This window comes from Vicugna pacos, chromosome 20, assembly GCF_048564905.1.
Source record: "Vicugna pacos chromosome 20, VicPac4, whole genome shotgun sequence".
NCBI lineage: Eukaryota > Metazoa > Chordata > Mammalia > Artiodactyla > Camelidae > Vicugna > Vicugna pacos.
In genome coordinates this window covers 15,115,114-15,137,089 of record NC_133006.1, presented here as the reverse complement: position 1 = coordinate 15,137,089, position 21,976 = coordinate 15,115,114, and the positions used below count along the sequence as shown (strand labels likewise).

Here is a 21,976-nt window from a genome sequence, read left to right as displayed (position 1 = left end):
CTTCCCAGAGTTAGAACTGCAAGAAACCATGGAGGTCATTTATTTTCCTCTCCTCCATTACATAGAAAAGGACCAAGGCAAGGGGGGCGGCCTCAGTTTTTGCCCCATTCATTGGATCCATTTATTTTCCTTCCCTTCCCCTCCACGGTTGTTTGTTCCTGTCTGCCCCCGCCCCAGCCCAGTATGTACCATCTTCCCTCCCCCCAAAAACCAGAAACAAATGAAAATAGGGGCCACTTTATTTGAGTCCAGGGATATCAGCTTTGGGCAGCAGCTGAGGGCAGCTTCACATAACTCTTCATGGGGGGCAGCGGCCGAATCTTTCGGCCAGCCCAGCCCCCCTTGCGGTGCCATCGTCCGCTGTTAGGCCTCTTGCCCAGCCAGCGGTTCCGCCCGGCCTTGCCGATGACCCGTTTGTTATGATCAACGTTGGATACGCGGCCTACTGTTGCTATGCACGTTTCCAAAACCTGACAGTGAAAGCAGATGGGGGAGAATGCACTGTGGGGAGAAAGAGCCTCACACTGTTGAGGGCCTGGACTCTTGAGCGGCTTCCTATACTCAACGAGAGAAAAGAGAGGACAGGAAAAGCAGAACACAATTGAATCTGAGTGCAGGTCCTGCAGTAGTTGAGGGTGCCAGCCTGACAAGCATGCCTAGTCACATGGCAGAAAAGGACAGACTTGGCTCCAGGCAGTTCTTAACATAAAACATCTGGGAGCTATCCAGGCCAGGAAAGGCACATTCCAAAAATTCCTCCTTTGATGATCCCTCCCACCTGCACCCACACACCCACACACCTGCATCTGTCTCTTGGATGGCAGCTGGATGATAGCCGTCCCATTCACCTTTCGTAGCAGCACACCGCAGGTTCCTGGGGAAGGGAGAAATAGCTTTGCCACCCTCCTCAGAGGAGGAGGTGGGGAGCAGATTTTCAAGGGGCCGTACCCCACACACTGCCCCTGCTTTGCCTTTCAGGAGTAGAAACCCTGAAGCAGGATACATGTAAGGTTTTATGGCAAAACACAAGCACCTCTTCGTCCTTGTTTTCCCCATTTTTCTTTGCCAGTGGACCAGACGTGGGCCCATGCGTTCAGAGAATTGTGCCCACAGGTATCCCTTGCCCTTCCAAACTGTAAGACCCCCAAGCAGCTCCTTTTTTCATACCTGCGGCTCTAATATACTGGGCCCCCCGGCCTGGCTCACTCTCCACATTGTTGACGAGGGTCCCCACTGGCAAGGCCCCAAGAGGATGAGCATCCCCTTCCCGAGCGGCGACTAAAAGACAGAATTTTATCAGCACCAGAACCCTTGCAGCCTCCCAGCCCACACACATCTGGCGGCCATCTCTCACCTGCCATTCGGCTTATGTGGTCAGAGTTCAGGATTATATCTCCAGCCTGCATGTTTTCTGTGGCAATGATCCAGCGTTTCCGGTTACCCCCAGCAACCAGAGCTATATCTGCTGACCTGTTCAGAGTGAGAAACAGGTAAGCAGACCATCTAGGCAGCCTCATGACTTCTAAAAAGCCACAGAGCAGTCATTCAGCCATACCATCATGACCCTACATCTCAAACTTGCCTACAGGGATCATAGCGGACGGTGATGATCTTCTCCTCAAAGGGTCCTGGCTTGGATTCCTGCTCGGGTCGGAACCGCAGAAAGTCAATCATGCGATAACGCTGCTTGTGGCCCCCGCCAATACCATGCACTTGGATTTGGCCTGTGGTCAGGACAGTGCGGGGGATATGACCCAGGTCAGACAAATCAGTTCCCAGCACTAGGAACAGGCCCATCCTAAGCAGAGAGTAGTGCTTCCCAACATTATGACTAGCAGGAAATGATTAAAAAAAAAATTGCACAACACAATGGGGTAAGTGGGGGTGAACACATACATGGAGCTTGGTAAAAAACATGATCCTGAAATTGTATAAAACTTTCAGATAAAATCTCTACAAATTACTGAATTCAGGAAGTTTACTGAGAGCCATGTAACTCATGTTCAATTTCAACCATTGTAAATTTGTGACGGGTGTGAAGAAAAATGTCATGGAACTTCCTGAGTATGTCCAATTCAATTACCTAGATTATCTTTGGGAACACGGACCACTTGTCTGTTGTCTGTATTCTACTCTCTTACTCTCACGCACATACTGAATGCAGAAGGAGTCTGATAAATGCTTTTTAATTACATTTCTCTGCCTGTATTAAAATACAGGCTTAGGGTCCTACGATGTTTTTCCCCTTTACTGCTTAAATCTTGCCCTTGCTCTCACCTTTGTGGTTTCGGCCCCCAGACTTCCTCATCTTCACTGGCATAATGGTATACTTGGTACAACTCTTCCAGGATACAAATTTAGCGCTAAGGGCCACAGAGGTAAGGAATGGGCGGCAGGGAAGCAACATCGAGGCAGAGGGCAGCGGAAGGAGAACATTGTTTGTCACCTAGCGATAAACAGAAATCTCTTTCACTTGAAAGCTAATTGAAGGAGAAGCCTCAGAGAACTAAGGGAGAGGACACAAAGTTTAGCTTGTAGCCTACCTCCTCCTGGAACTGCCCCAGACCAGCTGTCCAAAAACTCCACCCGCCTTCACAGCTTGCACAGATGCCAGAATGGGATGTTTATCAAGGTTTATGTGTGTTGATTACCTCTCCTCATTTGATCCTCTCACCTCTGAAGTATTTCTTCAATGGAATGTTCTCCCTTGGTGCATCTTCTTCCAAATTTGGCTCAAAACTCTCCTTCTCCAAGAAACTCTTCCCTAAACAACTGCCTTCTCCAGGGCTGCTAACTTCCACACATCCATGTACCACCATCAGCACCAATGCCTTTTGCCCATTTTGTTGCATTGTTTCTGAGTTTTCCAGATATGAATGGAGCGAGATCATTTATGTCTTGTTCCCTGCTGTATTTCCAGCATTTCACATAGTAGGTTGGTTTGGTTTTGAATTTTAAGCATGCATCTGCAAACCATCAGTCTGAAAGTTCCAGAGGTAAGACTTAACTTCTCTTTTCTGTGACTTAGTTGCCCTCTAAGGACCTTGTGATGTCTTCATGTTAGACTCTTTTTCTTGGTCTCTTACCCTGAATTCTCTAATCTCAGTAGTAACTCATTCTTAATGGTTATAATAATGGCTAAGAGCCCAGGCTTTGAAGCCAGACTGCCTAGTTCCAATAGTTGGTGTATGACCTTGGACTGCATATCAGTTTTCTCATGTAAAGTGGGAATGATAATAATTACTTTATAGAGTGGTTGAAAGGAATTCATTGATTTAAAACGTCTGTTACTTATGCTTGGCTTATGACAGACACTCAATAAATGTAAGTTATTATTGAGACCTGTACAATATTTGTCTGTAAAGCACTTTCATTTCCAATATCTCGTCTGAGGAATCCAGCGACCCTGTGAGATAGCTGTGCTTACAAAGGAGAAAGCTGAGGCTGGGAGTGGTTTATCCAAGGTCACGGGCCGGCATGACTCTTAACCAGACTCTCATCCCCCAACTCCCATCTCCTGGTGCCCTCTCCGGCAGCCTGAACGGAAACAGCCTCATTTCCGGGTAAGGTGGATTACCTGCGTGGCCAGTAGCAGGCTCGGGTCGGGGACAGCGGCGATCCGGGGCGTCAGGCTCAGAGAGCCAAGAGCACGGGTCAGTACCCGCAGGGCCATGAGCTTGGCCAGAATCGGTCGGGCTCAGCACACCACCATCACCTTTAGACAGGCCGCCTGGCTCTGCTGGATGACGCTAACAGGTCTCGGTGCTGTCGCTCCATCGTGACGTAAAGAGAGACAAGCAGAGAACCAAAGACCAAGTTGGACACACACTCCTTTCCTCCCTGCGCGTGGTCAGAGCCAATCCCGGGGTGGCTGTTAGGTCGCGTGACTGGCTAACAGGCTCCGCCCCTCAGAGCAGTCAAAACAATTGCCTCGAGCGGCAGCCATGATGGATTTAAAGGGGCAGTACCGGCAAGGGTGGCAGCGAGACCGACAGACTGCGGGTGAGTCTTTGAGGGTCCTCTGGGCTGAGAGTTGAGGTCCCGCTACCTCTTTCCTGCACTCCCGGGCAGATGACCAAATGAGCCCCTCTGTCGGATTTCACACACTCCAGTTAGACTCAAAAACTCCGCCCCCCGCGATTCTACCCGCCCCTCGGCCTCCAGACCGACAGACAGAAGGTCTGCCCCGCCCCCTGCGCTACCTATTGACTCAGTGACCTCGGGATTGTCTGGCCCCGGGTACTCGCTCGCGACGCGGACCTCTTCCCATCACCCTTGCGCATCTCGTTCTATCCCCACCCTGGGCCTCAGGGCATGTCGACAGCCTGGGAAATATCACCGCACTCCCAGGCCCGCGAGACCAACCCCCAGCGGTGCGTATCCTTGTGATCCCGCAGCCGCTCAACGGACCTGCCATCCTTCCCTGCATCATAAGGCGTCTGGGAGGCAACCTAAGGTGACTCCTCTCAGAGCCTATTAGAGTGTGATCATGATAGAGACAAAGCCATAGAAGTGACCAGGTCTTCCTCCTCGCCCGTTCCCAGACACGCCCCTTGCTGCAGGTCTCAGATCAAATCTCACTTCGTTCTTGGGAGAAAATAACTCCTCAGGCTTGGGGTAGGAGGTTGGCTTGGGGAAGGAGGAGGGACATTGGTCGTCTTTGAAGACCTGTAGGTAGGAGGTGGGAGGGCATTTGTCCTGGGTGGGGCTCTATGCCAAGTCCTCTGGGTGGCTGTGAAGTTGTGAGAGAAGGGGTGGGAACGCTGGACTTCTGGACTTTGGGCAGGGCAGATCCTTCTGAATCCTTGGCTGCTAGAACAGAGTTTCTTCCGGGCTCCTGCCTGAACGCCACAACCAAGGGCTATCTACAGGGTAAGAAGACTTCAAAGATGAAAAACGAGGCCTTTTCAAGGAAGTAGGAAGACAGCCTGAGACCTGGGGCTTCAGGCTAGTGGGGAAAGAAGGAGGGCTGACCAGGTTGGGAGATGCTGGGCTTAGCTCCGTGGGTGGAGCAGCCTGAAGACCATGAGCCTCTGGGCCTCTCATGTGGGTCCTGTGATGAAGGCTCCTCTTCTTTTCCTTCCCTTCTCTTTCTTCATTTAATTATGAAACCTGTTCTTCCCTTTTTTTGAAACCTCTGCACTTTTTTCTGTGTATCTCCTGTCTGCTTTAACCCCGTTGCTTCTACAACTCTCTCAGACACCCTCTGTGTTCCCTGTAGTGCAGCCTCTCCTCTCCTGATTCCCTTTCCTAGCCCAAGCTCTCTCTCCAACTTCTCTGTTCTCTTGTTCCTTAGTTCGAAATCCCTCTGTTACTTCTCAGCACCTTTGTTTCTTCTGCAGTCTTTCTTAGTCAATTCAATTCCTCTTCTTGCCTCTTTCCAACAACCTTAGCTTTGTGTCTAGTGTCACAAGCTGCCTCCCCGCTGGTCTCTCTCTCTCTCTCCAGTTAAACCACAGCCCCCCCCCAACTCTCATCCCTTCATTTGGATCCCCACCACCCTCTACCCAAGGCGTTCAGCCACTCTTTCCTATCTTTACTCCAGTTGAGCTCTGTTGTTTCTCTGTAGCCCAGGCAAGGGCCCCCTGCCAGGATGTCGGGTCTGGTGTTGGGACAGCGGGATGAGACTGCAGGGCACCGGCTCAGCCAGGAGGAGATCCTGGGGAGCACCCGTCTGGTGAGCCAAGGGCTGGAGGCTCTACACAGTGAACACCAGGCTGTGCTGCAAAGCCTCTCCCACACCATCGAGTGTCTGCAGCAGGGAGGCCATGAAGAAGGGCTGGTGCATGAGAAGGCCCGGCAGCTGCGCCGCTCCATGGAAAACATCGAGCTGGGGCTGAGTGAGGCGCAGGTAAGGGGGTAGAGGTAGTGCCAAGTGGCCTAGCTTCGATGGAGGAGCAGTTGTCTGATTGGAGCTTTGGGGTCGCTTGGGATCCCCATGTCCTAGATGCTTGCATTCATTCATCCAGTAAATACGTAGTAAGCCTGTACAGTGCGCCAGGCACTACAATTCTGGATGCTAGAGACACATCGCTGAACACAACAGCCATAAAGCTTTGCCATCTTGGAGCTTAAATTCTGGCTAGGGGAGGTAGACGATACACAAATAAGTAAGTGATTCAGTATACCAGAGTGATAATTGCTAAGGTTAAAAGGATAAAAATAGAGCAAGGAGAGAGGATACAATTTTAGGTAGAATAGTCGATAAAAGCCTTACTGAAAAGGCGCCATTTGAACAGAGAGTTGAAGATGAGGGAATGAGACGTACAATAACTGGGGGAAGAGCATCCCGAGCAGAGCGGACGCAAGTGCAAAGGCCTGGACCTGGAGTCCTCCCGATGAGCTCAACGCGGGTCAGTGCGGTGCAGTGCAGTGCAGTGTGCAGTGCAGTGAATGAGGAGAAGCAAAACAGAAAATGAAGCTGGAGAAGTAATGGGGGTGGGGGCAGGGGACAGAGTGTTTGGAACTGTAGGCCATCAAAAGGACCTTGCTTTTACTTTGAGTGAGACAGAAGCGATTGGAATGTTTTGAGCGGAGGAGTGATGTGGTCTAAATTAACACTTTAAGAGGACCATCAGGCTGCAGGGTTGAGAACAGATTCTAGGGGAACAAGAGCAGAAATAGGGAGGCCAGAGAGGAGGTTATGATCGCCATCCTGGAAGGAATGGATGGTGGTTTGGCCCAGGGCGGTGGCTCTGGCAGTGGTGAGGAGTTGGATCCAGGATATATTTTGAAAGTAGAACCATCATTCTCCAAGCTACCTCCTGACCCCTGTCAGTCTTGCCTCCTCCCCCCGGTAGGCTCCCCTCCCATCTATCCCATAACACTCCTACCCGGAGTCTGACACTCACAGGATGTGCCCACCTAGGTGATGCTGGCTTTGGCCAGCCACCTGAGCACAGTGGAGTCGGAGAAACAGAAGCTGCGGGCTCAGGTCCGGAGGCTGTGCCAGGAGAACCAGTGGCTCCGGGATGAGCTGGCGGGCACCCAGCAGCGGCTGCAGCGCAGCGAACAGGCGGTGGCTCAGCTGGAGGAGGAAAAGAAGCACCTGGAGTTCCTGGGGCAGCTGCGGCAGTACGATGAGGACGGGCACACTGCGGTGAGCCTGCGGGGCTTGCGGGGGCGGGGTCGCCCCAGGAGTCCTCCTCGAGGGCCAGCAGCCCCCACCTGCCCCAGCCTGGCCGAATTCAGGTCCCAACGCCACTCCAGATGACAGCAAGGGGGAAGTAATAGTCACTCGTTCCGTCAACATTCGATGAAATGACTATGAACATGTCAGGCACCGTGCACTCGCAGGGGATGGACAATGAACAGGGCAGACTGTGGGCCTGCTCTCACAGGTTTATGGGGGAGACAGATAAGCACAGGGGCAATTCCAATTCAGAATCCTAAGTACCCCAGTTAGGGAGAGCACAGCCCAGTTGAACAAGTCCTTCTAAAATTTGCTTTCAAAATATGTGGAATTTAACCCTCGTTCAACAGGCATTTATATATCTCTGTGCCTTAGGCAGTGCAAGATGTCTATCGGGTAGATGTGAGGAACCACAAAAGGGAGTTCCTGTCCTCTTGAGCTTATAATGTAGCTGTAGGAACAAGGCTTACATGTGGGAACATGTATGTGAACACACAAAGCAGCAGTGCCCGGTGCTGGAGGAGTGGTTGGGTGGGAGGAGTTCCAAGGAGATAGGTTCATGGGGGCTGGAATGGTCTGAAAGATTCACAGAGGAGGGGCATACAGGGATGGGTAAGATTTAGGTTGGATTTTTTTATTTGAATGGATTAGGAATTGGGGTGGATTTTGATGGTCAAGGAGGGAGAGGGTTGAGCTTTCTAGACAGAGTGTGTGTGTGCGTGTGACAGATAAGGCTCCAGGGCTGGAAAGGTGGTCTGCCCCAGAGACAGTGGGATGATTTGTATGGGACACACTGGTGAAGCTGAGCAGGAGGGTTGGAGGTGTTTGTACAAGGCTGCAGGGCCTGGTGGGGCAAAGCACTTTACCCAGTGTGGAAGCAGGTTGGACAGTGAGGTTTGGGCACTAAGTCCAGAGTAAGTGGTGGCCGATGAGGGGCATGGGGCTGAACTAGACACTTCAGGTACGTGTCCATAAGGTCAGACATAGCCCTGTCCTCAGGAGAAACAGGACAGACGTATAATCAGTGTAAGCACACAGGGATCAACACAGGACTATAATTAGTAGAGCTGAGGGGGAGAGAGGTGGAGGCTGGGGGATGAGGGTGCTTGGGAAGGAACCTCTCTGGATGTGAAGGAAGGGAAAGTCATGAGATTCTAGCTGAAGCATCTCTGTATTTTACATACAACAGAGGCCTAAGCTTGGTGGGACAGATGCTGGTCTTCCCAGGGGTGGGGACTTGAACAAGGGACTTAGCCTAAGCCCCACCTGTCAGTGATTTCATGGCTTAGAGGGGGCCTGAAGAGGCCACTGGGGCTATCTTGGCCCAGATATGCCACTGCTTCCCTTCCAGGAGGAGAAGGAAGGTGATGCCTCCAAAGATTCTCTGGATGACCTCTTCCCCAATGAGGAAGAAGAGGACCCCAGCAACGGCTGTGAGTCTGCCTCTGGAGTTGGAGGGTGAAGAGGGGCAGCAGGAGGCTGGTCCCAGCTGTGGCTCACCCTGAACACAGGGTGCTCACCATCCAGGGATAGGTTCTCCATTTCCCCTGGAGATGGGCTGGGGACCAGTGCTTTGATTTCCTAAGCCTCCTCCTTATTCATCAACATCTATTAAGTATTTAGTGTGTGTTGGGCACTGTGCTGGGCACTAGGGAGACCACGATGAGCACAACACAGGTCTCACCAGTAAAGAATTCACTGTCGAGTGGGAGGATGACCCTGGAGGGGAAGAGCATGTGTTCCTCTAGGGGAAGAACCAGCTCTTTCTTACCTCTGTGTCCCTGCACAGCCCCTGGCTCATGCTGGCTGTGTAAATGTTTGTTGAATGAATGAATGACTGGGGGAGCAGATGGGATTGTGCTGGACACAGAGGCAAGAGAATGGGCAAAAGAATAGTAGTTGAGGCTGGTCTCTAGAGGGAGCCTGGTGGGGGTGGGCACAGGCCCAGAACAAGACGTGGAGTGGGAGTGGGGGAGGGAAAACAGCAAAGGGAGAGGCAGCGTTGTCTGAGGAAGTCTCCTAGTCATTTTCTGCGGTGATACAGTGTCCCGCGGCCGGGGCGCCCAGCACAGCGGCTATGAGATCCCAGCGAGGTTGCGGACTCTGCACAACCTGGTGATCCAGTATGCAGCCCAGGGTCGCTACGAGGTAGCTGTGCCGCTCTGTAAGCAGGCACTGGAGGACCTGGAGCGCACGTCCGGCCGCGACCACCCTGATGTGGCCACCATGCTCAACATCCTGGCTTTGGTGTACCGGTGAGCACTGCCCTCCTCCTTGCCCAAACCTGCCTCTACGTTCCCACCTTCGTCCACCTTTGGCTCCCTTTCCTCCTCTCCATAAGGTACCTCTTCCCCCTCCATGGTGTACCCCACCAGGGGGCTTTCTCCTGTACTAGGACTCTTGCTTTCATCCTTGAGCCCTTGATCTCAGAGCATACACATCTCTCAGCTCTGGGCAGGGTCTCTTTCTCTCTGTTTTTGTATTTTTTGTCCTGTAACTTGTGGCCTCCTCTGGGCATGGCAACACTCCAGTTGTGTCGGTGAACCCTTCTCACCCCTCCCACCAGGATTCCCTTCATGGGGGACCCCAATCCCTAAATGTACCTCAGTTGTCCCAAAGGGAAGGAGGTAAGGAGATGGCTTGGGGGCAGAGTTCAGGGTAACCCCTTTTCACTTTTGTCCTCTTACAGGGACCAGAATAAGTATAAGGAAGCTGCCCACCTGCTAAATGATGCCCTCAGCATCCGAGAGCGCACCCTGGGCCCGGACCACCCTGCTGTCAGTAGTCCTTGCCCTCCTTACCCTGTGCCTTCTTAGCTTGTCCACCCTCAGCCCACTCCCTGGGGGTGTTCAGGAAAGAGGTGTGAGGATGCCTTTCTCTCAGGCACTGGCTGCTGATCCCAGTGGTTCTCAACTCTCTGAGATCCAATGACTCCTTTTTTTTAAATTAATTAAAAAAATTTTATTGTCGGGGGAGGTAATTAGGTTTACTTATTTATTTTTGAGGACGTATTGGGAATTAAACCCAGGACCTTGTGTACGTTAAGCATGCGCTCTACCACTTGAGCTATATACCCTCCACCCAATGACCCCTTCTTATAATGAGTATTTTCCTGAAACTTAACTCATAGATAATGTAACCTACTTGCACATATAATTTCCCAAAAAGTTGAATGATACTGTATTAATACGAAAGAGAATCAAGGAAAGTAATTTATAATAAAATAATACATATAATCTCTAAATCACAATAAAATGAAAGAACAGCTATATTGAGTATAGCAACAGTGGAGGACATAATGTAGTAGTCTCATACGTAACGAGTGAAGAACTTTAGATTTAGAAGAAGTAAAGCCAGCAAGTCATTCTATGTAAAAGTATGTACCAGGAAAATGATAAAGCAGAAGAATTGATGCATATGAGATTAAAATCCAGTGTTAGAATAAGTAATAACAAACCAGATTTAGTTGTTCATGATAAGAGAAAGAGAGAAATAACCTTAAGTAGGGATAATATGCCAAGACAAATGCTAGATTGTCAGAGTGGAATGAGAGATCAGCTATTTTTGAAAATGAGCTGACCGTGAAAATAATTCCCTGTCTTATGCCATGTGATAGACAGGGGTGATGCATCTCAGAAAACAGAACTCCTGTTTTGATATCCCAGCAAGTGTCAAAGCATCTATTCAGCATTTGAATGTCTGGCAGGACATTTAAAAGTTGGCAGGGCTGTCCCACACATGCAGAACATCTGTAACATCCTTGCCTCCCCAAAGGTTAACAGTGCCCCCAATCTTTATGGCAACCAAAAAAAAAACCTGCTCCCAGAATGTCTTAACACTCTCCTTAGATGGGGAGACCACCCTCACCTCACGGGGAACCTTAGAGCCATTGGGTTCGGCAGTGTCCCTTCCCCTACCTCTGGCCCTGCTGTTCGAGGTCCGTTGCAGCATCAGCATCTGATGGGGACAAGCCTATCTTCCCAGGTGGCTGCCACACTCAACAATCTGGCTGTGCTCTATGGCAAAAGGGGCAAATACAAAGAGGCGGAGCCGCTGTGCCAGCGGGCACTGGAGATTCGAGAACAGGTGCCCGTGCCCTCTACCCGTCCTTGCATGCTGCGGTGACCCCTTCTCCATTGTCTCTCTTCCAGTCTGCCCTCTTCCCTCACTTCTTTTTGTCTCACCCCCCATCTCTGCCTTGTGCCTTGTTCCATCTTTCCCTTCCCCTTGCTCCCTGCATGGGCACACGCACGCACACACACACAGACAGACACACACACAGACACACAGACACACACACACACACATCACAGCTATTGATCTTTTGCATCCCTTCAGGTCCTGGGCACCGACCACCCTGATGTGGCAAAGCAGCTGAACAACCTGGCCCTGTTGTGCCAAAACCAGGGCAAGTATGAGGCCGTGGAACGTTATTACCGGCGGGCACTGGCCATCTACGAGGGGCAGCTGGGGCCGGACAACCCTAATGTAGCCCGAACCAAGAACAACCTGGTAAGGAATGGAGGAGTAAGGGCCGTGGGAGGAGGCAGGGGTTGGAGGAAACATCATAGTTTGGTTCACTAACCTCATCGCCTTTGTGCCCATCTCTGGGGCTGCCTTTGGGGCTTAGGGTTCTGCTTCCTCCCGGTGGGAATGCAGAAGGGCAATTGCCCCTTGAGAGTGGAGTGGGAACACCCTGGACCCTGCAGCTCGAAAAGGAGGTGTGAGGAGGATCTCTGGGGAGACTCATAAAGAGACCAAGACGTGGACATCCCAGACCTGGCTGTATCCTGACCTCCTCTCTTGCTCCTGTGTTTTTCCCTTCCTGCCCTAGGCTTCCTGTTACCTGAAACAGGGCAAATATGCTGAGGCTGAGACGCTCTATAAAGAGATCCTGACCCGCGCCCACGTGCAGGAGTTTGGGTCTGTGGATGGTGAGTGGGGACAGCCTGGGCAGGGAGCTGCAGGGAGGAAAGGAAATGCAGATCAAAGGTTGGGGGTTTGACCACAGTGGTTCTCGAGGGAGCCAGACCCCTTTAGTCCAGCTCTGTCAGCCTCTGGGTCCTGGCTCCCCCCATACCATCCAGCTCTGTTCTCTAACCTTGCCCTCCCATCCCATGTATCACCCTCAGACAACCACAAGCCCATCTGGATGCATGCAGAAGAGCGGGAGGAAATGAGCAAAGTGAGTGGGGTGGCCCAGCCTGGGGAACCCGAGCCTACCAGGGCCTCTGACTTTCCCCTGCACCAGCCCAGCTCCTCATTTCCCACATGAGCACCAGCCCCGGATGCATGGTGCCTTCCCCAGCCCAGCCTGCACCCCAGCCCTGTGCCAGCTTGCACCCCAGCATCTCTGTACTCTCATCTCTGCCTTCTCCTCCCTGTCCGTCCTCCCGCAGAGCCGGCACCGCGAGGGCAGCACACCCTATGCTGAGTATGGAGGCTGGTACAAGGCGTGCAAAGTAAGCAGGTGAGCTGCCAGTGAGAAGCCAGTTTGGCTCCGATGCCTTCGGAGCCCAGATCCCAGCCTTCTGGACCTTCCCCCTCTTCCCTTTGATCTTCCCTTGGCCTTAGCTCCACTCCCTTTCCTGCTTGTTTTCTGAACCCACCTTCTCTTCCTTCTCTGGTCTCACCCACCACAGCCCCACAGTGAACACGACTCTGAGAAACCTGGGAGCTCTGTACAGGCGCCAGGGAAAGCTGGAGGCAGCTGAGACCCTGGAGGAATGTGCCCTGCGTTCCCGGAAACAGGTCAGAGACCAGGAGGGGAAGGAGGTCAGGAAGGTAGGGCCCTGGGATGGGACGGAAAACCACTGAGGCTTCTTGTGAGTCTCTGAAGAGTAAAGAGGAAGATGAGGGAGAGGAAGGTGAGACACTCTTGTGGTTGTGGTTGTTTTTAAGTGTATTCTTACTCCCTACCTTCCGTTTGTGGTTCAAGGTTCACTCCACTAAATGGGACTATTAACAGGGAAGCCCTGCTCTCTCACAACATGAAGAATCTTCTGAGGAGCGGCATGGTGGAATGGGTGAGAGGGTGGCAGTTGAGGGGAGCCCTAAATCAGAGTTTCTCAAATTGTGGGTCTTGGCTCGTTAGTGGGTCCTGAAATCCACTCAGCGTAGGCCACGGCTAAAGATAGATGTGAATCTGTATGTAGGGATGCTTTGCAGATAGAAAACGTGGGCATTTCCTTTCCAGAATGTACTGAGGCAGCACAAGGGAAAATGTTGTCTTTGCTGTGGCTGATGGTGAAAAAGTTGGAAAGCCCCACCCTGAGGAGTTCAGAAGTGGGAAGTTCCAGCTCCTTCCTTTTCCTTCCAGGGCACTGACCCTATCAGCCAGACCAAGGTGGCTGAGCTGCTTGGGGAGGGTGACAGTGGAAGGACTTCCCAGGAGGGTCTTGGAGGCAGTGTGAAATTTGGGGGAGGTGAAGATGCCTCCGTGGCTGTGGAGTGGTCAGGGGTAAGTCTGATCATTTCCCCTCGCTCTCTCCTGCCCCTCCTGCTGCTGCCAGTGTGATCCTGTAGGATGTGGATGGGATATGAGGGCGCGTTGTCCCCATCCCAGTTCAGTTCACCCATCCTTCTCAGGGGTCTCTCTGCAAGCCAGCTGTGGATAGGGCTCTCGTTGTCAGTCATTGGGCTTTTGGGGGCTGGGGGAGATGTGCAGAATAAATGGCAGGAGGAGACCCAGAAGCCAGTCTGCCTGGGATCCCCTTAGCTTCCATTCCCCATCCCTCTCTGCCAGGATGGCAGTGGGGCCCTGCAGAGGAGCGGCTCTCTAGGCAAGATCCGGGATGTGCTTCGTAGAAGCAGCGAACTTTTGGTGAGAAAGCTCCAGGGGACCGAGCCCCGACCCTCCAGGTACACAGTGTGACTGAGATGTGGCAGAGCAGCCAGGTGAGCCCTGGCTTCCAGATCCTCTAGGCCCCTCATCTCTGGAGGACAAGTGTCTCGGAGAGAAACGTGGAGGAGGTCAATGGGATGGCATGGACAGAGAATGTGGGAAAAACGGCTACCCTAGTCGGGGTGTTGAGGGGGAACGCCACCGAGCTGATCCTGGCTACTGATGCAGATAAGAGAGCTTGTACATGTGTGTTGGGGCGGCGGGTCAGATAGTGGAGAGGCAGTGATTTCATTTCTGGTGGGTGGTGGTGCCCAAGAGGCCCATAGCTTTTGGGCCACCCACAGGGAAGAGAAGAGGCCTCAATTCTTTCTTTTCCATCATAGCAGCAACATGAAGCGGGCAGCCTCCTTGAACTATCTGAACCAGCCCAGTGCAGCACCCCTCCAGGTGAGAGTAGGGCTCGTAAGCATATTGGTGGGTGAGAAGGAAAGGACAAGCCCAGTGGGAGGGGGGAGAGTCATCTGGGATGAAGACTCTGTCAGGGAATTGGAGGTGGGCAGACAGGAATCAGGCAGACAGCTTGTTGTGGGTGGTGACCACCAAGGGACAGTTTCGGGCCAGAGATAGTAGCAAATAAATTAATCAGGAGGGCAACAGGAATTGATGTTCTCTGAACATTCAAGAATGATCTGGGGATACTAATGGCTTTTCCTATTCAGCCACCACACTCCTCACCTGGGGGACTCAGGACTCTGTAGATGAGAAAGGAAAAAGAAAAAAGTATTAACTCATCTCCATTTGAGCAAACAGCAATGACAATTTAATGGGAAATAATTACTTGTATCAACGCATTCAAAGTATATGCCAATATTCATGTGGTTCTTCCAGGTATTTTCTCCATCACATTGTGGCTTTCTGGAAAATCCCAGTAAAGGCTAAACAAAGCCCCAGAGCTTGGGTTGAGGTTACAGGTTCCGTCCTAGGTCCAGAGAGAGATTGCAGCCTTGAGATGGACAGGCTCTAGGGGACAGTCTTTGGGAGGCTGAGGTCCCTGGGTTGATGGCATGATGTTGTTGGTTTCAGGTCTCCCGGGGCCTCAGCGCCAGCAGTATGGACCTCTCTTCAAGCAGCTGACATTCAACCCCCACCCCAGGTCTTCTGGGTACCCCCACAGCCCTCACAGCATTCCCTGTTGCTCCTAGCTCTTCCAACCCCAAGGTGGGGCAGTGAAGGGGGAGCAGATAACCAGAAGATTGCTGCTGCCCTTAGGGTCTTGGCTCCCTCCTCAGGAATCCCCCTCAGGAAGGACCCTCAGGACATCTTCTCCCTACCCTGTGGTCCTCTAGAGTAGATAGCTCCAAAGCCCCCAAGGTGGGCAAGGAGCAGGTACGCACCTCCGATGCAGCCTGCTGCTGGCTTTTCTGTCAGAGGGTTCGAGGCTGGCCAGCTAGCCTGCCTTGCCCTGGCCTTCCTTGTTCCCTCTGCTGCCTCACTTCAGGTCCATGTATTTCACTTTTCTTAAATAAAAGAATCAGGTAACCATTCAGCCACAGGAGTCCTGATTGAAAAGGGAAGGAAGCAAGGGTTGAGTTGGGGCCCTTCCCAGGAGGGCGAAGGGCAGTGATGGATGGGGCGGAAGGAGGAACGTTGCTTCTTGGATCTGTTCTTTCGTCCTTCCCCTGTTTGTATCCTCTCCAGTAGGGCCTGCAGGAAGGCATCTGGGGGGTGGGGGAGAAGGTGCTGTGGACTGGGTTATCAGGGACATGTGGTGGCCATGTGTCAGGACCCTGGAGTCCTGGCGCCACTGCTCCCAGCCCGTGAGGCCCTCTGTGGCGGCCCCTCCTCCTCCCAGCTGCTTGGGGGAAGGGAGGTCTAAGAAGGCCTGGGGGGCCCTCCAGAGCTCTGGAGGGGGACGAGGCACTTAACTATCCATCCCCTCTCAGCATATCCTGGAGGCCTAGCAGCAGCTGGGGCCCATCTTCTAAAGCTTGACTCCTCCTGACCCGCCTCCTACACCCCTTGCTGCTTTCACAACAAAGAAAGAATGTGGGGGTGGTGGCGCTAGGGGTGGGGGGGTGCCTGGAACAAGGGCTGTACTGGGCCTCCCCACAGCTGGAGACTTGGCCATGCCCTGACACAGCCCAGACTGTCTGTAGATGGACTTGGGATGAATTTGTCAGTTTAACAGCCTTCAGAGAGCCCATTCTCTTTACACCTTTGGGTTCAGATTGGTCCAGAGTCAAACCAGACCCTAGTCATGCACTAACTGGTCCCTCACTTTCCAGGCTACATCTCTCCTGGAGCTCCACAGTACCTCCAGGGTACCTTGCTTAGGGACACCAAGGACACTCTTCTGTTCTAAGTTTCCCTGAGGATTTCAGGTTGTTGAGAAGTGAGCTAGAGTCCACCTTTCTCCCCACTACCCAGAGAATTTGGGGGAAGTGTTGGTCAGAGCTATCAAGAAAGCCCAGAACCAACCATCTTCCGCAGGAGCCATGGAATCACAAAAGTCACTTTGGGCCCCCTGACTCCCTGCAGACTAGGCGGTAGGCACAGCCTCCGCTCTTCTTCCTCGTTCAGGAGGTCCCCCGCACTCCCCTGGGACGCCTTCCCTCTGTCCAGGATCCATCTCCAGACCCCTCCCCCAACTGCGAGCTCCTCCCCAACACGGCGGGGAGGGGGCGTCTAGGGGGCGGGGCGGCGCGCGGCGGCTGGCGGGGAAGGGGCGTCGCGGGGCGGGGCTTGGAGGCGGCGGCGGCGGCGCGCGAGGACTTGGAGGTACCCGGCGCGCGCGGCTCCGGCTCGGGACGCCTCGGGCTCGGGCTCCGGCTGCGGCTGCTGCAGCGGCGCCCGCGCTCCTGTGCGCTCGGCCTCCTGGCCCGCCAGGGATCGCCGACCGCAAGCCCGCCGTGCTCCCGCCCACTCCGTTCCCCGGGCCTGCGGCGATGGGAGCCGCGCGCGGAGCCCCGAGGAGCCCCCGCCCGCTGCCTCTGCTCAGCGTCCTGCTGCTGCCGCTTTTGGGCGGTGAGTCCCGGCGAGCTGGGGGAGCTCGGCTCGGGGAGCGCGGGAGCCCCGCGGGGTAAAGTGAGCACCGGGGAGGTGGGCTTGGGCGGCTGGAGCGGGAGAGACACCCGGACGTAGGTCAGGGGCTCGCTGGGGAGGGGCGAAGTCCCGGCAACTGGGAGGTGGCGAAGCCTCCCGGCACTCGCCCAGGGCCCCTGTCGCCCCCGCGCCCGCGAGGACGCGTTTCCAGCCTCCCTAGAGTTTTCCCGGCCTGAGCCGAGAGTTTGCTCGGGAGTTGTCGGCTCCCGGGCCCCGGTGGGGAGTTTCTTTGAGGGAAAGAAACGACTGCCCTCCACTTAGGGGGTGCAACTCGGTAGTTGGCGGTGGGGGAGACCGAGTCCCCGCGACAGACTCAGCCTAGGTGAGGGAGGCTGGCCTGGGGCCGGATGAGGGATCGACCTGCGGCGCGCAGGGCGCGGAGCTTTTGTTACCTATGCCGGCCCGGCGCTCCCGGCTTCCCTCCTCCAAGTTCCTGGGCTAGGCTGGGACCCCGACGGCCCTGATGGTGAGGGCGGAAGAAAGGAAGAATGAGGGGCCGCCCCATCTCCTCCAGCTCCTGGGCCCGATCCCTGAACCCTCTCCCTGCCAGGGTCGGATCTGGGGAGCTGAGAATCCCAGGCTGTCGCGGTGACTAATGTGTGAAGGCCGCTGCCAAAATCGGGCATGGCCGGCCTGCAAAGGTGCGGACGGGATTGGTTCTGCTCCTTCCTGGATTTCCATCCTCTCTCTTCCCCACACGGGAAGAAAATCTCTCTTTTCTATGGGCAGAAAGGCAAAAAAGAGTTCATTCTGTCTTCTTGGAGGGCCTCAGCATTTTGAGGAGGGTGCGGCCTCTATCTCCGGGGCCGACTGGACGAGACCCCTCTATCCCACACACCTTTATTTCCTGGCCAGGTCACACCTGAGAGTCACCACTGAGATGTTGAAGTGCTTTAGAGGAAAGCGCCAAGCTACCCGCACACCCCAACCAGTCTGGAGTGGAAGTTTGACCCCTGCCCCACCCCACTTCCAAAACACGAAATCTTTGATGAGGATCCTGGCAGCAGCCCTTGCTGGGGGAACCCTGCCCAGGAGACCTGGTCCTGGCTTATTACTTTCCTCTTCCTTTGAAGAGTGGCCATGGGGAGGGTGAGGGGTAGAGAATTGCTTTTTCTGACATCTTCCTGGCCTGCCAGGTGTCAAGGGGGTTTGGTATTGATGAAATCATCTTCTCCTCTACCCCTAGTTGTAAAAGGAGAGGTAATTGTCACCTGGGGCCCAGGTAAGAACAAGTTCTCGAGATTTGTAGGTTTTTCTGGAGCCGTTCTGTGTTCCTTCTGATGTGTGGGATGGTTAAGCTCATGGCAGAACCCACATCTGCTCCCAGAGGAAGTATGAAAGTTTTTTGCATGGCCAGGATTGGGGGCCCAGCCATATGGGCTGGCAGCCCGAGTGCACAGCTTTCCTAGGTCGGTGGACTGTTCGAGTTTTGGTGTGTGGGTCACCCGATATGGCTGCCTTCACTGCTGATGTTTAGAGTTCTGGAGTCCAGGGAAGATTCTGGTGGAGACGGGGCTCTTGTTCAACAAATGCCAAATTCCTAAATTCCTTCCGTGAGAAGACGACTCTGATGTTAATCAATGTTAATACGGTGACGGGTGTTTAGCAGGGGCTGAGGGAGGGTTCCTGGGGTTCAGGGGCGGGGGTCGGGGGGGGGGGGAAGTTAGGGCAGGCTGAGGGCTTGGGACTGGAAGTCTGGAATCTCCTCTGGGGGTGGGAGATGTCTTCTGCTCAACAAAGGAACATTTTAATGAGAGCCTTAAATCAGTTCCACCAAATGTGCCTTGGTGTGGAACCTGCCCGTGTGCTATAAACAGTTTCATCCGAGGCTGGGCGCCTGCTGTCTGTCTTCCAGTGAAATCCAGGGACTCAACCCACCCCTGGACACATGACTTCAGGGGGGCAACGATTTTTAAATGGATTACAGTAGATTTTTCCATCTCATTGTTTAACTGGGTAATTAGCTGGAGTTGTAGTGAGACCCCGCTGTTAATAAGGCTGGAGTAAGGGACCTAGGCCGACTAGTTTTGTGGATTAGGCCATTTTGAAGTTTGGGTAATTATGCTGTAAATGGCTGAGGATCTTTCCGAACTTTGAGATCCCCATTGTGATAAATATGGTGGAGGAGGAGGGGGCTTGACGTTTGAAACCTGGGCTTCTTCACCCCGCCGCTGGAATGGTAAGTTGTGGTCACTGCCCACCCCTGTTCCCGTCCCCCTCTCTGGGTACTTTCCTCCAGGCTCTTGTTTCTTTGGAGAAATTGAGTTGTCATGTCCTGAGATAGTTTCTGCAGCCTGTAATTCAAGCCTTTTATCAGCGATTCAGGCCTTTCTCAGATGTTAGGGAGTATGGCGGGAGGACAAGGGCAATCTCTGCATGTCACTTAACTGGAGGACTTAGTCACACTCCTAGCATTCAGGGCAGGGTTGAGTGGGGAAGAGAGCCCAGGCTGTGGAGTTGCAGTGTTTGGCAAAACAGCAACTCAAACTCTTTGACAGGCCCTGTGGCCCTGGCAGATTTCTTAACCTCACAGTTTGCCTTCTCTGTCAAGGGACTTACTTCCTGGAGTTGTGCTGAGGATTAAATGTAATGACGTATGGAAAGGGCCCTTTCTTGTTCTTCCTCTCCAGTGGTGTGCTCCCAACATACCTTCCCAGCTGTGCAGTCACCCCAACAATAAACATTTTCCACTCACTGAAACCCTCCATTCCAGCCCATCTCGGCTCTTTCAGACCTTTCTTTCCTTTCTGGCCAGTCCCCTAGTATGTGTTGCCTCCCCTCTCTTTTGCCTCACCCCACCTCTGCTTCCTCCCAGAACATGATTGCCTAGAGAACTTCTGGTCTCTTAGGACACCTTCCATATTTTGGCCCCACTTGGGTTTTAACTTATTGACGAGATTTAACTTTCGTCATGGTATCTTATTCATAGTGGGCCCTTATCTAGGTTTATTAAAAGGTGAATGAAGCTTTTGGGTAAAGGGCAGAGTGACCCGTGGCAAAGGTAAACAGCCCCTTTGCCTGCTAGGAAGCAGGGGGTCTTCTGTGCCCTTTCCAGCTTCTCTGGGTTGGGGTTGCCTGTTTCCCCTCCTGTCTGCTCTACCGTGACCCGATCAAGGAACCAAATCTTCCTTCCCTGTTTCTGGGTTGTCTGTCCTTTGTGGTGGTTTTCTGAGTTTTGCTGCGGCAGGGGTTCGGGTTTTCTCCAAGAGTTCTGGGCATGGGCATCTGCCTCTCCGTATGAAGCTGACCTGCCTGCAAAGGCCACAGCTTGACAACTATGAGCTCTGTAACAGAGACCTGGACTGTCCACAACTTTGCCATCCAAAACAAGGTCCAAAGACAAGCGGCATCAGCATTCCCTGGGAGCATGAATTGGGAGTCCCAGTCTTCATTTTAACAAGCGCCCCAGGTGACTGCACTCAAGGCTCCAGAAGTCCTGCTTGAAGCGTCCCTCCTAATATAGAAATGGAAGGTACAGAGCTTTCCTGTTGCAACAATAGGATCTGGGGCCCTAGATCTTGCATGTCATTTGAAGACTCACTCTCAGTAACTTTTAGGTCATGTGAACACTCTCCAGTGCTATGTATACACTTAAAAATTACTTCATTTTGGGTTGCATTTGAATTAGATTGTGTCAGGAAATGCATCCACTAAATGTGTGACTCCAGAAGGTGTTCAGCATTAAGTGCAAAGTTCAGTTCCTCTTGGAGCCTCTGCTTTTCCTAGGGGAGCGTGTCTCACTTTATAATGAGAGCCAGTGGAGAAACTGGATTTGTTAGGTAGAAGTTTGGTCTGTGGACGACTTTTCAGGAATACATTTTATTTATTTATTTATTTATTTATTTATTTATTTATTTATTTATTTATTTATTTATTTATTTATTTATTTATTTATTTAATTCAGGAATACATTTAGTCCATCAATGGAGGCAATGTGTCCGCTGGGCTGCGACAGTTGTTGTAATTACTAAGGTTTTGGAGGATTTCGTATTTTGGAGTGAGGCGGGTTTGTATGAATTCTGTGTGTGTTGGAGCCAGTGCAGCTTCTGTGAGATTCATCTGGGATGGAGGTTGGCCAGTTCAGACTCTTAATATTTGAGCCAAGAGCATTTGGGGCCAGGGATTCAGTCTTTGGTGTGTTCCTGATGGAAGAAAGGGTCATTAAACAGGGGTAGGTATCCTTGGCCCGTGTTCCTGGGCCCTCCCTAACCTCAGTGCGTGCCTCTCTGCAGCTGTGCCCCGAGCAGAGCTCCGTGGTGGGGCCACAGTTGCTGGTGCTGTCTTGAGCCTGGCCCTCGAGCTGCCGCCGGCCTCTCTGCTTGAGTCCTGCTCTGGCCACTCCCCACCTCCCATCTGTCTGGTCCTTTTTCCTGAGGGTGTGAAAGTCCTGCACGGTGGCTGGGTTAGAGCCCTGCTTGGGGTTCTCTGAGTTCACTGCTGAGTGCACATTCAGCTCCGCTGAGCCCCCCAGCGCTTTGGTGGAGCTGGCGCAGGAGCTGCTACAGCTAATCAGTGGTTTGAGGAAGCCCTCTGCAGTATGTCACTTTTTCCATCCTCTTTTCTTCTCTGAGTTCAGGCCATTTCCCTCCCAGTAATGCTACCCGGCAGCAGCGGGGCAGGGAGGAAGTTTTGTTGGAAGGGCTGATCTAGGCGGGAGGCCTCTCCCCTTTTGCAGCTTGGTTTAGAGTCACTGAGCCCTTGTGTCCCTGTATGCATTAACACCAAATGAACGCACAGGTGAGTAGAATGCAGTCTACCAGGTGTCCTGCAGATCCAAGTTCCCTGTGGGAAGCTTGGATCCTGGTGAGCAGAACATGCATTTACTGGTTTAGATGTCTCTGTAACTTCTGATAAGTGGGTCCTGAGTCATGGGGGTAGGGATTGTGAGTCACATGTTA

At 52.9% G+C, this 21,976-nt stretch overlaps 3 protein-coding genes and 1 long non-coding RNA gene across 16 annotated transcripts in view; 2 read left to right on the top strand and 2 right to left on the bottom strand.

Moving 5' to 3' along the window:
• Nucleotides 1-221: 221 nt before the first annotated feature.
• On the bottom strand, nt 222-4,069 carry MRPL2 (mitochondrial ribosomal protein L2). 2 transcript variants are annotated; one of them, XM_006201980.4, is made up of 7 exons: nt 3,578-4,069; nt 2,278-2,446; nt 1,583-1,724; nt 1,355-1,470; nt 1,168-1,278; nt 801-874; nt 222-470 (listed from the first exon to the last, which is right to left on the bottom strand). In XM_006201980.4, exons 1-7 carry the CDS (start codon nt 3,671-3,673, stop codon nt 258-260), a joined length of 921 nt encoding a protein of 306 aa, XP_006202042.1. In that variant the 5' UTR covers nt 3,674-4,069; the 3' UTR covers nt 222-257. The 2 variants fall into 2 exon arrangements, with proteins under 2 accessions (XP_006202042.1, XP_031544431.1); XM_031688571.2 differs by having other exon boundaries at nt 421-555; nt 3,578-4,068.
• On the top strand, nt 3,924-15,522 carry KLC4 (kinesin light chain 4). 7 transcript variants are annotated; one of them, XM_006201977.4, is made up of 16 exons: nt 3,924-4,002; nt 5,570-5,851; nt 6,869-7,099; nt 8,484-8,565; nt 9,177-9,387; nt 9,822-9,909; nt 11,117-11,218; nt 11,471-11,644; nt 11,967-12,066; nt 12,265-12,317; nt 12,532-12,602; nt 12,775-12,883; nt 13,452-13,592; nt 13,878-13,993; nt 14,360-14,423; nt 15,060-15,522. In XM_006201977.4, the coding sequence occupies exons 2-16, from the start codon at nt 5,594-5,596 to the stop codon at nt 15,108-15,110; spliced, it is 1,851 nt and encodes a 616-aa protein (XP_006202039.1). In that variant the 5' UTR covers nt 3,924-4,002; nt 5,570-5,593; the 3' UTR covers nt 15,111-15,522. The 7 variants fall into 7 exon arrangements, with proteins under 7 accessions (XP_006202039.1, XP_015092908.1, XP_072801071.1 ...); XM_015237422.3 differs by having other exon boundaries at nt 3,933-4,002; nt 14,363-14,423; XM_072944971.1 differs by lacking the exon at nt 3,924-4,002 and adding an exon at nt 4,219-4,456.
• Nucleotides 14,631-17,721, bottom strand: LOC140687692 (uncharacterized). Of its 2 annotated transcripts, none has more exons than XR_012062132.1 (3): nt 17,471-17,721; nt 15,371-15,534; nt 14,631-14,728 (listed from the first exon to the last, which is right to left on the bottom strand). It is a non-coding gene; the product is annotated as an uncharacterized lncRNA (long non-coding RNA). The 2 variants fall into 2 exon arrangements; XR_012062131.1 differs by lacking the exon at nt 14,631-14,728 and adding an exon at nt 14,757-14,955 and having other exon boundaries at nt 17,471-17,707.
• The window catches only part of PTK7 (protein tyrosine kinase 7 (inactive)), a 58,292-nt gene continuing 53,018 nt past the window's right edge, over nt 16,703-21,976 (top strand). For 4 of the 5 annotated variants that reach the window (XR_012062129.1, XM_072944967.1, XM_072944963.1 and 1 more), the window contains exon 1: nt 16,703-17,000. Coding sequence is in view for 4 of the 5 variants with exons in the window: in XM_072944967.1 (XP_072801068.1) it covers nt 16,922-17,000 (79 nt within the window). In the remaining variant the exon portion in view is untranslated. The remainder of the gene's footprint in view (nt 17,001-21,976) is intronic. The other variant, XM_072944966.1, reaches the window with a different exon arrangement.

What these genes read in the sequence shown, in the direction of transcription:
- MRPL2 (XM_006201980.4), bottom strand. Translation starts at nt 3,673, where the DNA reads ATGGCCCTGCGGGTACTGACCCGTGCTCTTGGCTCTCTGAGCCTGACG. An exon ending in TGGGGGCCGAAACCACAAAG is followed by an intron (nt 1,725 to 2,277) that starts GTGAGAGCAAGG and finishes TCCTGACCACAG; the next exon opens with GCCAAATCCAAGTGCATGGT. An exon ending in CATCCAAGAGACAGATGCAG is followed by an intron (nt 471 to 800) that starts GTGTGTGGGTGT and finishes TTTCACTGTCAG; the next exon opens with GTTTTGGAAACGTGCATAGC.
- KLC4 (XM_006201977.4), top strand. Translation starts at nt 5,594, where the DNA reads ATGTCGGGTCTGGTGTTGGGACAGCGGGATGAGACTGCAGGGCACCGG. An exon ending in CCCGAACCAAGAACAACCTG is followed by an intron (nt 11,645 to 11,966) that starts GTAAGGAATGGA and finishes TTCCTGCCCTAG; the next exon opens with GCTTCCTGTTACCTGAAACA. An exon ending in ACCGAGCCCCGACCCTCCAG is followed by an intron (nt 13,994 to 14,359) that starts GTACACAGTGTG and finishes TTTCCATCATAG; the next exon opens with CAGCAACATGAAGCGGGCAG.